Source organism: the organism of the source record quoted next, unplaced genomic scaffold, assembly GCF_019419815.1.
Source record: "Pyrus x bretschneideri cultivar Hongxiangsu unplaced genomic scaffold, Pyrus_bretschneideri_v1 Contig6, whole genome shotgun sequence".
Lineage (NCBI taxonomy): Eukaryota > Viridiplantae > Streptophyta > Magnoliopsida > Rosales > Rosaceae > Pyrus > Pyrus x bretschneideri.
The window spans coordinates 8558494-8574327 of NW_025999798.1; the positions used below are offsets into that span (position 1 = coordinate 8558494).

The 15834-nt window shown below is 34.6% G+C and overlaps 1 protein-coding gene and 1 long non-coding RNA gene across 2 annotated transcripts; both read left to right on the plus strand.

Moving 5' to 3' along the window:
• Positions 1-4876: 4876 nt before the first annotated feature.
• On the plus strand, positions 4877-5685 carry LOC103943626 (monothiol glutaredoxin-S10). The gene has a single exon (XM_009353951.3). It carries the CDS (start codon positions 5155-5157, stop codon positions 5461-5463), a length of 309 nt encoding a protein of 102 aa, XP_009352226.1. The 5' UTR covers positions 4877-5154; the 3' UTR covers positions 5464-5685.
• Positions 5686-10576: 4891 nt separating this feature from the next.
• Positions 10577-11653, plus strand: LOC103943623. Its single transcript, XR_007253702.1, has 4 exons — positions 10577-10653; positions 10836-10919; positions 11039-11099; positions 11233-11653. It is a non-coding gene; the product is annotated as an uncharacterized LOC103943623 (long non-coding RNA).
• Positions 11654-15834: the final 4181 nt, after the last annotated feature.

Consider the following 15834-nt stretch of genomic DNA (forward strand, 5'->3'; position numbering starts at 1 on the left):
TGATTGTTGGATTAAATTTGGTGTTTTCTTGTAGAACCGTATTCGTCTATTTTCTTAATTACAAATGAATGCCTTAATGATTTTGGATTTGTTTGATTTTTACAAGGATGGTCTATGAATGATTACTAAAATATAAATTATTCGGATCGTTAAAATTCATTACGAAGTGATCCTTCAAAATAAATGTCAAAATATGTGTCAAAACTCAAAAGCGTGTGTCCCACATCGTAACTGTAACATCCCACATTGCCCAGGAAAGTGGATCCTGTAAGCCTTATATGTATATTTTCATATCTACCTAGCACAAAGCCTTTTGGGAGCTCACTGGCTTTGGGTTCCGTAGGAACTCCGAAGTTAAGCGAGTTCGCGCGAGAGCATTCCCAGGATGGGTGACCCACTGAGAAGTTCTACTCGTCTGAGTTCTCAGAAACAAAACTATGAGGGTGTGGTCGGGGCCCAAAGAGGATAATATCGTGCTACGGTGGAGTCGAGTCCGGGATGTGGTGGGGGCCTAGGCCGGGATGTGACAGTAACTATATATATATATATATATATATATATATATATATATATATATATATATTAATGCATGCTTTTGTGGATGCGAAACAGACAGAATAATACTTCTCCGTCCAAAATCTTAAAGCAGAAATAAAAAAAGAACAAAATCTCTCTCCAACTCATATTGTGCATAAACATGTCATTTCTACATATTATCGAACAATATATTCTTTATATGATCTACTTCAATAGCTTGCTAAAGGATCATATTATGATCATCCATTTATCCACCCACTTAGAACCTTCATGGTACGTATTATTTGTTCTATAAAATATCAAAATATTGTACAAAAATCTTGTTAAGATTGGCTGCCATTTTTGCTTGTTGGTGGTGGCATATTCCTAGTTCTGATTAGGGAAGTTGCTAATTTGACATCGATATTTTCTTTTGTTCTGTAAATATCAGCGTTAAACACGTTGACAGATTAAGCATGTGTTTGATTTATCTCTATGACCTTGACAAAGGAATTTAAGCTGTATATTGATGATTAAGGGATACCAACATTTTTCAAATAATTATGGGGGTATATATAAAAGAAATTAGATGATATAGTACCACCATGTAACACACAACGGGTAGTATCCATCAACAAAAACATGACATGTGGCAAAGTCGTTGCTAAAGGAAAAAACTCATGCCTGGGTATTATTAACTGTTAGGAGTATAAGATCAGTGGTTGATCTTGGTTTACATAAATTAACATCTCACATCCCTTTCTCCACGCCATCTGAGTACTAACAAAAATCTTATTAGAAGTTGTCGTTCAATCTTGCAATCTCCATCCATGGACATGATATTGAAAGGATATGTAGCATTTCCTGGAGTTTCATCAGATCTTGATAGACATTCTTCTAGTTCCTGGTACATATCAAAATCGCGCTTAATCAAATAGAGGCTCACACCAGATTTTGGAACTTGCATAGAAAAGCCAAACAAGGATAAAACAAACTCTCTATAAAAAATAAATAAATAAATAAAAAAACATTAAAACAAATTCAAGTTAAAGATAAGGTCAAAATTAATAAAATGGAAAGAAAAAAAAAAGTAACACTTGTACATTAGAACTCTCTCAAATTTTCAATCTAATAAAATGGGGGGAAAAATGTAACACTTGTATAAAATGGGAAAAAAAGAGAGGATATCTTGTCACTTTCAAATTTTCAATCCTGATTTGTACTTACGAATTTTGTAATGGTAAAAGTAACATTTGTATATTATCTAAAAAAAATAGAAAGTAACACTTGTATATACAAAGCTTGAAACCAAATAATATGCAGAGCGCGTACCTCTTAAGACTTAAAAGGTGGAGGGAATACGTAAATAAGAATCTTAAGATTTCTTCAAATAAACAATCTTACTAATTGGTTTAACAACATCAGGTTACCTACTTTGTTAAAGAAAATCCTAAATTTAAATCTCATAAACAACAATTTGTTGAAATATGACAAAAGATATTTCTCCAAATCATTGTTCTTCACTTCTTGGGGACTTGTCTCAAAGAACCATCACTATGCATTTAGAGAGGGGCTTTTATCTACCCGAAGGGCTTTGTTCAACTTAAGGCAACCTTCAAGGTGTTAACAAACCAAAAAGGCGAAAAGAAGAGATTGCAAAATCCTGAATCTTAATTTTATACACAAAAGAAAAAAAATCAATAAAATTGTCAAAAAGACTACATAACACAAAATGAAACATCTTGCCAAAAACTAATTCTGGAAAAACAGGAAAGCAATCCAACATTAATTAGTAGAAAATATAAATTAGAACAATCTTCGTTGAACAAGCAAAACTAAAGTCACAAGAATGTGCTAACTCATAACTTATTACCGCTACAGGCTAACTTAGAAAAGCAAAACACAAACTCCAGACTTATTATTTTTCAACACTCTACGTCAAACTCACGGTGATGATACAACACATCTTGAGTTTGCTAACAGAAAGCCGAAGAGTATGCCCTTCTTGATGCCCATGCATGCCAATGCTGATGTAAAGTTTCATTGCCCGTATCAATTCCAATGCCAATACTAGTGTCAGTGTCAATGAAAGATTCCAATACCAATGCGAACATCTATTGCCAATACTAATGTCAATACCAAATAACAAAAAAATCACAAACTTGCCAAGTGAAGATAAAACGGATCTACATCCATCCTAAACAAGCATAAGCAATAAATGTATGTCCTGTTAGAGGAGTATTGTTCAAGTAAATCATATCTCCGAAGGTTTAAAGATTAATATTGTAATCTGATTCTGATTGTATTCCTGATTTTGTAGAGATCATTCTTTGTATGTCAAGTACACACACTTGTATATATAGGCCTTTGTGCTAGGTTTATATTTTCTATATGGTACTCCTCTTTCTGATCCCACTTCTTCTTGGCTCATTGCAGTATCTCATTATGACTGGTCCAAATATTGTATTTCCGATAAACCAATTGCTCAGTTTATGGCTCGTCCGACTATGACGCATTTAATTGTTGCCAAACGTGTTCTATGTTATGTTAAAAGTTCCTTGGACTTCGGTTTAATTTTTGGCCTCACCCTGGTCTCCTTACTTTAGAGTTATTCTAATGCCAATTGGGCCGCTTGTCCTGAAACTCGTCGACCGACATCCGACTATCTCTTATTTCTAGGCCTGAATCTCATATCATGGAAAACAGGCTACTGTTTCTCGTTCTAGTGCGAAGTCTGAATATCGGGCTTTTGCTCACACCTGTGCCTAATCTCTTTGGGTGTCCTATTTACTTCATGAACTTCGGTTTCAGGCCTCTTTGCTCACCTATCTGTTTTGTGATAATCTCAGTACTACATAAATGGCAGCCAACCCGGTGTTTCATGCTCGCACAAAGCATATTAAGTTAGATTATCATTTTGTTCGTGAACATTTAAGCTTGGCACTCATAGAGTTCAGTTCATTCCAAGCTCGGATCAACATGCGGATATCTTGACAAAGGGTCTCTATAAACCATGGTTTCTTCTTCTACGGTTCAAACTTGCTGCATCTCGACTGGGGCGTGTTAGAGAAAGAGTCTTGAAATTATATCTCCTATGGTTTAGAATTAATATTGTAATGTGATTCTGATTGTACTCATGATTTGTAGAGATCCTTACTTAATTATATGTCAAGTATACACACTTGTATATAGGCCTTTGTGCTGTGAATATAATTGTCAAAGTATAATTTTTATTGTCCAAACTAAGCACCACCTTCATTTTCCCGATCAACGATCATCCCAGACTAAACATGATCACGTTTCACTTTTATATTTTCCAACAGGACAAATAGAAAAACAATCTTTGTTGAACAAGTAAACCAAATCCACACGGACAAGCTAGCTAACTTAGAACTTATACCTCTAAATACTAGCTAAGGAAACAAAACACAATCTCCTAATTTCCTAACGTTATATTCCCATACAAGATCCTTGACAAATTAATAACTATCAGGATAAGACGACAAGTCAACACCAAATTTTCGATGGTAATTTTTTTAATGATTATTTCGAGTGTAATAGCCGCATGATCATTTATGTTATAAACTCACATGTTATAATATAAATAGTCGACAAATATGTATTTAAAATTCTTGAAAAAATTGTTCCGACTTAAGACATACACAGAAGTGGCGTGGCCAGTTCCATCTCTCTCACTCTCCCTTTGAAATTCTTGTTTAGTTCGGATTGATATTCTAGCTATGCATGCACACATCATCTGTAAATTTGCCAACTTAAAATTCTTAAGGCCCGATGCATGCATCACAGCATCATCTTCTGTGTGATGCAACTATTCGTGCGCGTCTTCATCTGACACCTAATTATATCCAAAGTTGACATTCGTTATCATGCTTAAGTCCCTCAAAAAAAAAATTGCGAAAGAGACTCTTAAGAATGAGACTTTTTATAAACTCTTTACCACCTCATGTTCTTGGCATAATATTTTATAATGTTGACATGATAATTTACGTTAAACTATGAGGTAACGGAAAATCTATAAAGAGTCTCACTTTAAGAGAGTCCCTTAGCATTTCTCGAAAAGAAAACCATAGTCCCATAACTTCATTTTCATTCCACTTTCGGCCACGTTTGGCTTATCTCTATAGTATCTTATATTCTTGGCACACAAGGTTAGTGTATTAAGCCACACAAGTGCCTTTCATATCAAAGGCAGTTTGGGCATCAATCCAAATATCTAAAGGAACCTTCTGCTTTTGCATTCCCTTTTTCATATTGGATTAAAAATAAATGCATATAATATGTAATCCCACCTTGCTAGCTTTCCATTTGGCTAGCCTATATATACATGCTCATAAGATATCCAATTCCATCAACTCCAAACCAATCTTCTACTACTACTTCTTCTAAGTTGCATACCCACAAGCTGATCATTACCTACATTTGCTCCATTTCCACAATTTTTCCTCACCTTCCCATCTAGTTTTCTTGGCTTCCACAAAAATTCCATTAAGTCTTTAAACCCTAATCTGATCGTAGTCATCCTTACCAATTAATTTTCATATTAGCCACATACATTTCATTTTTTGGGGTACATTTGAATTTCTTCTTGCTATTCTAGATCGATAGTATATAAATCAAATGGATCGTGTAGCAAAATTAGCATCACAAAAGGCTGTAGTGATATTCAGTAAGAGCTCGTGCTGCATGTCCCATGCAATCAAGAGATTGTTTTACGAACAAGGAGTGAGTCCTGCAATCTATGAGCTCGATGAGGAGTCAAGAGGGAAGGAGATGGAGTGGGCTTTGATAAGGCTAGGGTGCCAACCCTCAGTGCCTGCTGTCTTCATTGGTGGAAAACTTGTGGGATCAGCCAATACAGTCATGACACTTCATCTCAATGGTTCGCTAAAGAAATTGCTAAAAGATGCAGGAGCATTGTGGCTCTAATTAGCATCATTAACATTAATTGGAGCATATATATTATATACGCACCAATCTATATCTGTCCCAAATAATTAAGGGCTAACTCAGTTGTATTTTTCTTTTAATCTTCCAGCGGCTTAAAGTACAATGCAACTACACATATCACTTTTGAATGTATGCCTAAATATACTATATGTTAATCAAATAGACCAGGATGAGTGATCGATTATCACCCTTTCTTTCAAATTATACGTACATATTTTCTTGATTTAATAATCGAAAGAACATAATTAATGTCCTATCAAAGAAAAAAAAACACGATTCAATTTCTTCTGATGTAACCCAAAAAAAAAATTCTTATTTCAAGTTGATAATAATGTAGTTGGTTTAATTATTTAAGAAAGTGAACAAATGGAAAACGAAAGAAGATAGTTAGCATATATGGTCACCATTACATTAATAATAAGAGTCCGTTTTTGTTCACCCCTTAACCCAAGGTAATTGTTACCTATGAGTAAATTAATTACCATAGCTCAGTGCCATGCACAAGGATTAATCGAATGTGATATAGTAGGCTGAAGATTATGAGGTGCGCGAATTTGCGTTATATTCTATGATGCTTAATCTAAATTTTAATTGGATTATCGACTTTATTGCAGCTATATGTAAATTTATATTCTTGATAGTGTTGTTCCATCACGCATAAATATTTATATATATATGGCCTTTCCGGTTCTCGTGGGGTTCACCCAGACAGCCTCAAAGCTTTACATAAACACATTTAGTTAGCAATCAACTAAATGCTTATTCCTATTACACTTTAATTATCATCATGATAGTCATTTGGAATCGGTATGGTGTGTGCTAGTAGAATCTATGAAGTTGAAAAGGAAGGAAGTATCATATATTAAGTTATGTTCCTCTTTTGTTGTTCTAGCTCATTGCATGGCGCTTGTTATGCGCTTAGTGATAGATTTAGAAACTTTTCCGAATAAGATGGAGTTGACAGAGAATTTAGATTGTTTTGAATTCCTACTTCTCGGTCTCTTTGGGATATTTTGTCAAACGTCTTGCTCAAGTAAAAATCAAACAATTAAGGAAAACTACAATTCCATGTACATAGTTGTCGTTATAATCTTTTGCGTTATAATCTCATTCTTAAGTGGAGAACTCCCAAGGAATGAGCTAGCTAGGAATTGATGTACATGAGTGAAGCTAAAAGTTTCATTATATTTGTTGTCAAATCTTTGCAAAAGAGAGATACTTTCGAAGTTAACCATTGCTTTTTTGCTGAATTATTCCAAAATATTGTAGTAGCATACGCTAGCAGCTATTTCCCAATCCCAAATCTCTTTCCTAATTACATCTTCCATCATACAAAGTTATTATCTTTATTTTATTTTATTTTATTTTTGAAAGCAACGGCATAGATTCATTAGATAAAGAGAAGCAATAGCACAATACAAAACGAGCTGGACAAGAAAACCAGCAAATTTAACAGCTACAATCCGATAACAAAACATCAAGATGAATATTAGGAGGTTCCTCAAAGTTTCAAACCAAGAGCACTCGCATGGAATTTAACTATATAATATATTAGTATATGTGATGTCGCACTTTGTAGGTTCTAATGATACTTCACTTTTGTGGCGGGAAAAGTGATACTTCATCTATATTATATATAATGTGGCAATTTGTAATTTGCATTCTCCCATTTTCGAAAAGCGAGCTAGATAGGCAATATATTCACCTTGTCTATGTTTTGTGATGGAATTGATTCCTAGTTATCTTATAAAAATATATATGAAAAGAGGCTCAACAATTGCCAAGTTGAAAAGGAGAATGATCACGAACAATGTGTACCTTAAATATCAACGATTAAGAACTGCAGCATATAAAAGTTGGATTAGTTAATTACGAGAGTGTATTTGCTTTTAGCACTCAAGTTGGAATATTCTTTCTACGTTTTGAACAGGAGGTTAAGTAGTATTGTGCTATGCCAGCAAAAACTCAACCATGATAGAAATGTACATTAGGACGGTATTTTAGGTTTATATTGTACTTTACGTACGGACGGTCTGAAGTATACGGGAGATTCCAACTCTTGAAGTGATATGGGCTTGTGAAGTATGGGAATGGATCAATTTCTAGTAGGATCCATGACATAGAAGCCCATTCATCATGAAGCTTGTAAGTATAAAGTACAAACCATCCGATTTGTTACCAAATGAACCTCATAATCTTAAAACTTGATTAACCATAAAATCTTTTTATTTATGCTCAATGTATGTTACTATGCGTAGATATAGGGTTGTTTTTTTTTTTTTTTTTTTTTTTTCAAACAACTAATTTCACTAAAATTAAAACATATTAATACAAAGTGAGGCAAATCCAAAAACAATTCACAATACTAAAGCAAAAGTGCAGCCCATTACAAAAAAAAATAATAAGAAGAAGAAAACAATCCTAAAAAATGAGCCCATAACAATACTTAAGCCGACATCTCTAGATCTAGAAACGAGAACCAGCGTCCTCCACCAAAATAGTAGCACCACCATCGCCAAGCCTCCACCACCAGAAAGAAGAGCCAATGAATCGAAAGGATGAACGGGAAATGGGGGTAAGCAAGTCACCCACCCTAAAAGCAGTCCCATAATCCTACCAAATCCAAATAGTGCAAGTTTCACTTTAGCGGCCAGCAAAACCCAAAGCACGCCTCCAACTGAAGTCCAGGGAGGAAGAACTCGAGAAGACGAATAGCCGAAATAGGTGGGGCAATAACTCATGGCTAGTAACAACAATTTGGAAAGAAAAATGTTTGAAGCTCTGATCTGAGACAAGGTCTTCCATCAATTGAGACAAAGCCCATGGAAATTGAGAAAAGTTCAAGGAAACTGAAAGAAGCTCAGAGAAAAACTACCAGAAATCAAGGGCCAAAGATGATAATAAAATAAAAAAGGAAGGAGATGGAGAATAGGGAAAAAAGGAGAAGGGGATTAAGGAAGAGGGAGATGAGGTTGCCACTGACCCCACTCAAGGGGAGAGGTCGACTGCTGAAGGTAAGATTGGGTTTGGGGGTTCTTGACTTTGGGTGACAGAGAGTGGCACTATAGTATCAACAAACTTCTGTACATATAAGGTCTTTATGTTGACAAATTGTTTATCTCGACTACATATATCATACTTGAAAATATTAATTAACATGATGTCATACTTTGCATGTCGGTTAATATTTTAGAGAAAACGATATTTTTTGTATGTAATATATGCTCTGAGCTAAACGTGTATATGGTTATTGATGAGCTTCACGTGCTTTAAACCTAGTATATAATTGTTCTATCTATTAAGTAGCAAATCACTTAAGGAAAAACAACCCCCTGCATGCATATTATCTATAGCTAGTCAAATTGTTGACACTCGCTTTTGCTTTATTTACACCACTGCCATCAAAACTGTGGCTGGGTTGGAGGTTAATTATCAAAACTTATAAGGGTAATTTTGTCTCTGAATAGATTTCGATATATTTGCGGTTTTGCTAGTTTATTGTAAAATGGCCCATTGATTTTGCATTATTTACATATATACCATTGCGCGCGCGGTTGTACTCCAGTCAAATTTGACGGATTGGGTTGAGAACTTGAGAGAGATATGGGAGGATTTTACGGGAGATTTCAGGGATTTGCATATCTTCACACAAAAGCTCTGCAAATCAGTCTGCCTTTCTAACCCAGCGCCGTTTCATTTCGTCTTCCTTCTGGAGCCCTCCCTGTTTTCCACAGCTCCTCTCGCACTACCTAAAGCCGAAACCAAACCTAGCTATGCAGAAATCAAATCGCAGGTCTCCGACACCCACAAAGGTAAAACGGTGTAGAGAAGATATGCCGAGGGTTCATGTCTAATGTCTTTGTGGGTTTTTCAGATGATATTCAAGATGTAGGGATTCACGGGCCCCTACAGCTTGAATTTGTATAATATGCTCATGGATTTGCTCTGTTTGTTTTCATGTACAAATTGGTGAATGTTGAACAAAATGCCTGCATGTTGGATCGCTTGATTCATTGTTGTAATTTTATATATTGCATAATCGCAAGGCTCTTGATATCATTAATTGTTGGTTTTGGTACTTGGCAATGGAAACCTCATCACATTTTGTCTGCATTGATTTGGGTATTTTTACAGGAACAAATGTTTAGTTTTTGTTGTATTTAGATCAGAATTATTAATTTATTTATGACATTCAAACTTTCTGAAATTTCGGTCTATATTTGGTGGTTTTGTGATTCATGGTTGTATTCGATTTTTGGATTGTTGGTATGTGAATCCTAAGTTTAGCAATCAGTACAATATAGATTAGGCATTGAAACAGATGCAACTACAGTCATGTTTTTTCTACGTACTGTTGCCTATATTTTTTTGTTCTTTTGAGAAGTGCACAGAAAATGTAGTTTAACGGAAAAGACGTATGAATATGATACATGTATAACAAAGGTGTGCATAATGGATAGTACAGACATTGCATAGCTTCAACATGTGTTTTCACTTTCATGATGTGGTTTAGATTTTTGTACCATATTAATTTCGTATTTCATATCATATTATGCTTAAAGAATGTTGTGTTAATTAAAATAGGAGAAAACATTTAGAGCTCTAGCGGTTCTGATGATATGGTGTTCTGGATGTTCCACTGGATGTTGAGGAGTTTTAAGTAAAAGAAAAGCCTTATGCAGAAGAGTTAGAATATAATTGCTTTACATGGAAGAGTTGGAATATAATTACTAGGACAGAATTACAAACAATTTTGTAGTGCACCTGGAAGACGAGTTTTCATTCCTTTTTGGCTGTTCGTTATTGGTATATAAATTTTAACTACTATTTTTCCCCTCACCCAATATATTATGTTCAGTTCTGGCATTCCCCTCAAAACATTGTTTCCGTGTCATTCTTCTCTTTTTTCTGTGTTCAGCTCACATACCTTACGTACATATTGGAGACTACAATACATTCAGAGAATCGCAGCCTGCATCGCTTGCTTCCTCAGCTGCGTACTTCCATTTTGAGAGTAAAATCAAAACTCTTATTTGCTTTCAATATGTAATAGTTATCACTAACTTTTCTTTTTCTGTCTTAATGTATTTCGCATGTAGAGAGCTAGAACTAGAAGGACAGTAAAATGCTCGAATAATGGAACAGAATTGAGGTTATGCCCGAGATATGGTAATCTTTCTGCTTTACCAAAGCCAAATCACAATTTGTTTTAACACAAAGAAAGATGCTCTGTTAATCCAGGGATATGGCACCCCCTTTGTTTTTTGGATTGGATTTGGTGCATTATTGAATAAGTGTTTTTTTTTTTTTTGGAGAATCATCAAATAAGTGCTTATGTATGCTATCTGCAGATATTACAGTAATAACTGCAAATACAAGTTGAGAGGAAGATCATATTCCTTTTGTGGTGCAGCTGGAGTTCGTTATCGTCTGCGGTAATCTTCAACTCAAGTTGTATGAAAATGCTTGGGTGTTTTTGAAGTGTCGACAATAGAATCCTTTCCTTCTTTTAACTTAATTGATCTAATTTTCTTTCTATTAAATGATGGAGTAGCCGATCAGAGCCCATTGAAACGCAAGAAGAGATTGAAATTGGGGAATGCTCACTGAGGCTGGTAAGGAATTGAAATTGGAAATTAGGAAGTGACAACTTTTGTTTGATCTGAGTGCAGAGTCAATGGATGGAACTTTTGCTGCAGTATATAGTTATAAGGTCAAGTGGTCATTGAGGCTTTCTTTTTACTGTAGGTAAGTCAAAGAAAGCTAAGAAATAGAAAAAGAAGGATGGTAATTCATTTGAAACTCGAGAAGAGATTGAAATTGGTGAAATGCTCACTGAGGCTGGTAAGGAAATGAAACTGGAAATTGTGAAGCAGATCAGGATCCTCTCCTGAGCTTAGGAGGTTGAGCCTCCTGAGTAAATCCATCGGACCGTTGAAATTTGATCCAACGGCTACAAACAAAAGGCCCTCTAAAAGTTATAATAATTGTAGCCGTTAGATCAAATTCACTGATCCGCCATTTTGGACTCAATTTTGGATATATGTGCATGTGCATTTTAGCCACATCACCATCATTCTCAAATTCATGCAAAATGTATATAGCTTGGATTTAGAAATCCGCCATTTTGGTTGTACATAGAATGCAAATTGAAAAACTTATTTTACCATGTGGATTCAGCTGCTTTGATTGATTTATGAATTATTTAGATATGGATGAGTTGAACTATGGTTATGATTTCAAAACTCGTAGCGGGGCGCGGACATTCTACCTAGTATAGACTGCTCCGCATGCAGCTAAAGATGTATATTCTGTTTGTGTGTTTCATTGGCGTGGCTTTGGTTGCTTCATCCCTACTTCAAGTTAAATAGCTTTCGTCAGGATAAAAAGCTACAGCGGAGAGAAAGCTATCGCAAGCATGTACATTTCATCAGACACGCACTTGTCCTGCTTTTCATCCATGTCATCGATATATATATATACACACACACACACATACACATACATATACATATATATATCTAAACTCTGGAGAGTTCAGTTCGATGCATGTATGCATATATATTCAAGAACTTGAAAAAGGTTGATAAAAAGATGATTAGAAGGGTCACTAATTCATGACTTGATGTAAGCGGCCAATTACTGTTTGTAATGAAGAGGTAAATTCCCAATTTACAAGCTCCAAAACTAACTCTAAACCCTAGTATTAATACAAAGATTAGCCGATATAATCGGCATTAACGCACCAAAAGCAAAAGAATTCTCTCGTTGCCGAAATCGTACAAGTAATAGTGAAGATTCCAATCCCATCTACTTTCACTTTGTATTATTAGATTGATTTTCCCAAGGCTAACCAAATAAAATTAGGACGTGATGACGCTAAAACCTATATAATTTTGCTGGCTTTTATTGTCCTTGACAATTATCATTGGCCTATTATTTTTATTTGAGAAATGTTATGAAAATTTTCCAAAAATAAGATTTTTTGTAAATTCTCTATCATCTCAAGATTAATGTTAATTTTCATGCTAATATTATAAAATATTATATAAAAAATATGAGGTGACAAATAGTTCATGGAAAGTCTCCTTAGCATTTCTTTTCTTTTCTTTTTTTAATTAATTTTTTTAGCCAAAATGGTCCTTAAGATTGTCATAATTTCTCACTTTGGCCCGTGAGATTTAAGATCGATAGAAGTGGTCTCCGAGATTGTCATAACTTCTCACTTTTGTTCACCGTCAAATCATTTTGGTTCTTCTGTGAAAAATCTCAATTTAATTAAAGAAATCACTAGTTCAATTAGAGGGATTGATTTGACAAATAGCCTCGGTTTAACAGAGATTTTTCACAGGATGATCAAACTGATTGACGGTGGATAATTGACCAAACTAATTGACGGTGGACAATCTTAGGAAGCACTTTTACCAATTTTAAATCTTAAAGAGGGACCAAAGTAAGGAATTATATAAATCTCAATAACCATTTTGGTTAAAAAGCTTATTTTATTTTAACAAGGGACCTGGCTTCTCTGCCCGCCCACTTCCCATACACTCTCATCCCCTCCTATTTGTGTGTTCATGGTTAAACCACGTCAACATTTTATATTACTATTACTTTTTGTCTTATTATCTTTATAAAAAAATTAATATAAAATGTTGACGTGGCTTAACCGTGACCGCACAAAATATGAGGGGATGAGAGTGTATGGGAAGTAAGAGGGCAGAAAAGCCTGGTCCTTTAACAAAAGTGGCCTAAGATGCATGCCCTCACATCGTGGCACGCTAACCTTCGTGGCAGGCCAAAACATTGTTGTTGACCTCAACATGACAAGCGTCGCGAATTGTCAGCATAATGAATGTCATGACACACCATGCATTATGTTGACAATTCGTGATGCTTGTTATGATGTGCCATGATGAGAGGGTTAGCATGTCAAGATATGTGACATATCATCGCATGCCAACAACGATGTTTTGGCGTGCCACAATGCGAGAATTAACTTGTCAAAGTGTTAGAAAAATGCATGGCATGACACGCTAACCTTCGCATCGTGGCATGCCAAAACATTGTTGTTGGCCCTGACATAACAAGCGTCGCGAATTGTCAGCAAAATGAATAGCGTCAGAATGTATGTCATGACACACCATGCATTCTGTCAACAATTCACGATGCTTGTTATGGTGTGCCACAATGGGAGGGTTAGTGTGTCAAGACAAGTCATGGCTTGTCAAGACATGTGATGCCCTACATTATGACGACAACTTGCGAGGCTTGTTATAACATGTATTTTTCTAACACTTTGCGTACTATTTCAAAATAATTTAAAAAAAAAAATGATCTAGGAAAAAGTAGACCTCGGGGTCTAAAATTATTTTTTTAGAAATTAGTACAAAACAAGATACTAGTAATATATGAACGTGTTTTTACCAATAAAAACACGTTCATTAGTAAAGGTGAAAATTTACACGTGTTCTTACCAATAAGAACATGTTCATTAGTAGAGCTGAAAATTTATACATGTTCTTACCGGTAAGAACATGCTCATTAGTGGAGTTGCAAATTTATAAGTGTTCTTACCGGTAATAAACTTTATAAATTTTTAGCTCAAGAACATCTTCTTACTGGTTAGAACACTTTATATATAATTGTCTACTATATTGTAGTAATTTTCAAAATAATAATTTAAGGCTTCAGAGTCTACCCTGAGTTTTTCACAACACACTCTATGCCAATCCAAGCGTCCAACGTTGCAACCCATACATCAGTGCATATGAAATTTCGTTTTATCAGTAGAAGTCTGGAAAGGTCCCTAGATTGGTGGGTGCTCATTGAGGCAAATCGTGTAGTGTATTTGACATTAGCAGTGTGACTGTGTATGTTGGGTGATCAACTAAGCTTCTTGGTTATTGCTGAACATCAGCACATGCAGTTTGGTGCGTCCTTGTTAAGTCTGCAGAGGCTCACACCCTCACAGCCGTAGGTAGTGCCAATACGTTCAGCTTTTAGCTAATGGCTACGAGGATTGAGGTCTATGGGTGCATATTGGGGTTAGGTGGGATAATTATATGAGTTGAATTGAACTTGAAGTAGAGAAAGAAAGAAGCAAACATTTTGTCTACATGTTCAAAAACTGTTTTTTGTATACCCTAATTACTCTAGCAGATTATGAAGCATGCTTGTTCGGTGGAGGAATTTTTTATTGTATTTATATCTTCGGCTACGTGGTATTTTCATTCCACTCAAATTATAATATGTAACAGTTAATATCACGTGACCGTATTCTTGACACAAACAAAAATTTATCCATTTTGTGTCATGGGAATTGCTAAATGCTCAAAAGTTTGGTTAGTGGGCTAGACTTTTTTTTTTTTTTTTTAATTTTATTTTTAGATTAAACTATATATAATAGAGGATGGATTCGTGACATCATTTTTTTGCATAACTTTTGACACATGTTTTTATAGGGTCCACTTCGTAATGTATTTCCATAATGCGAACCGATTATCTTTTAGGTCTTTCCTCAAAAATCATGTCTACCAATAATCATTGAAATCTAAAACCATATGACCATTGGGTTATAGAATCGTATTTATTCATTTTCTTCACTATAAATGAATATCTTTATGATTTTATATTTGTCTAATTTTTTGTAAAATGATATGTGAATAATGTTCTAAAATGCAAACGATACGAATCGTTAAAATACATTATAAAATAAATTCTATCAAAACATGTATAAAAAATTATATAAAAGAATGACATTATGAATCCGCGTCTAATATCATGAAATGACAATTTAATTAAATGGTAAACAATTCAAATTCCAGCTCCTAAAAGCAATAGACAAAAAATCTCATAAAACAAAATATCTTCCTTTTGACCTTTTTACTCACATTTGAATTCATCACCCCCTATCTGTGAACTCATAATTTTTCTTCTCTTACCAAATAATTTTATTAATTTTGAGTCAGACTAATTGGGTTGCGGTAGGGATCTTAGGCAATAGTTGTTGGTTTATTTGACCAGAAAAAAAAATTAAAAAAGACATTAATAATTTTACTGGCCCATTCCAAGTTACAGCAGACACTAATCAGTTCATCTTTATTAAATAAAAGGGTGAATTAAATTTTATCATTTTAAGTTTGGATGCAGTTGCAACTTCATACAATATTTTTATAACATTTCAATATCATATATTTACTTTTATTTCTCTGCAATTTCATAATTCTGTTAATTAAACTGTCAATTTAACTGTTAAGTAATGACGTGGTAAATATAAATCACACATTTGTGATGATGTGTCAGTCAAATTTTTCTAGGTAGCCATATAATTAAATTGCTAACCAATTT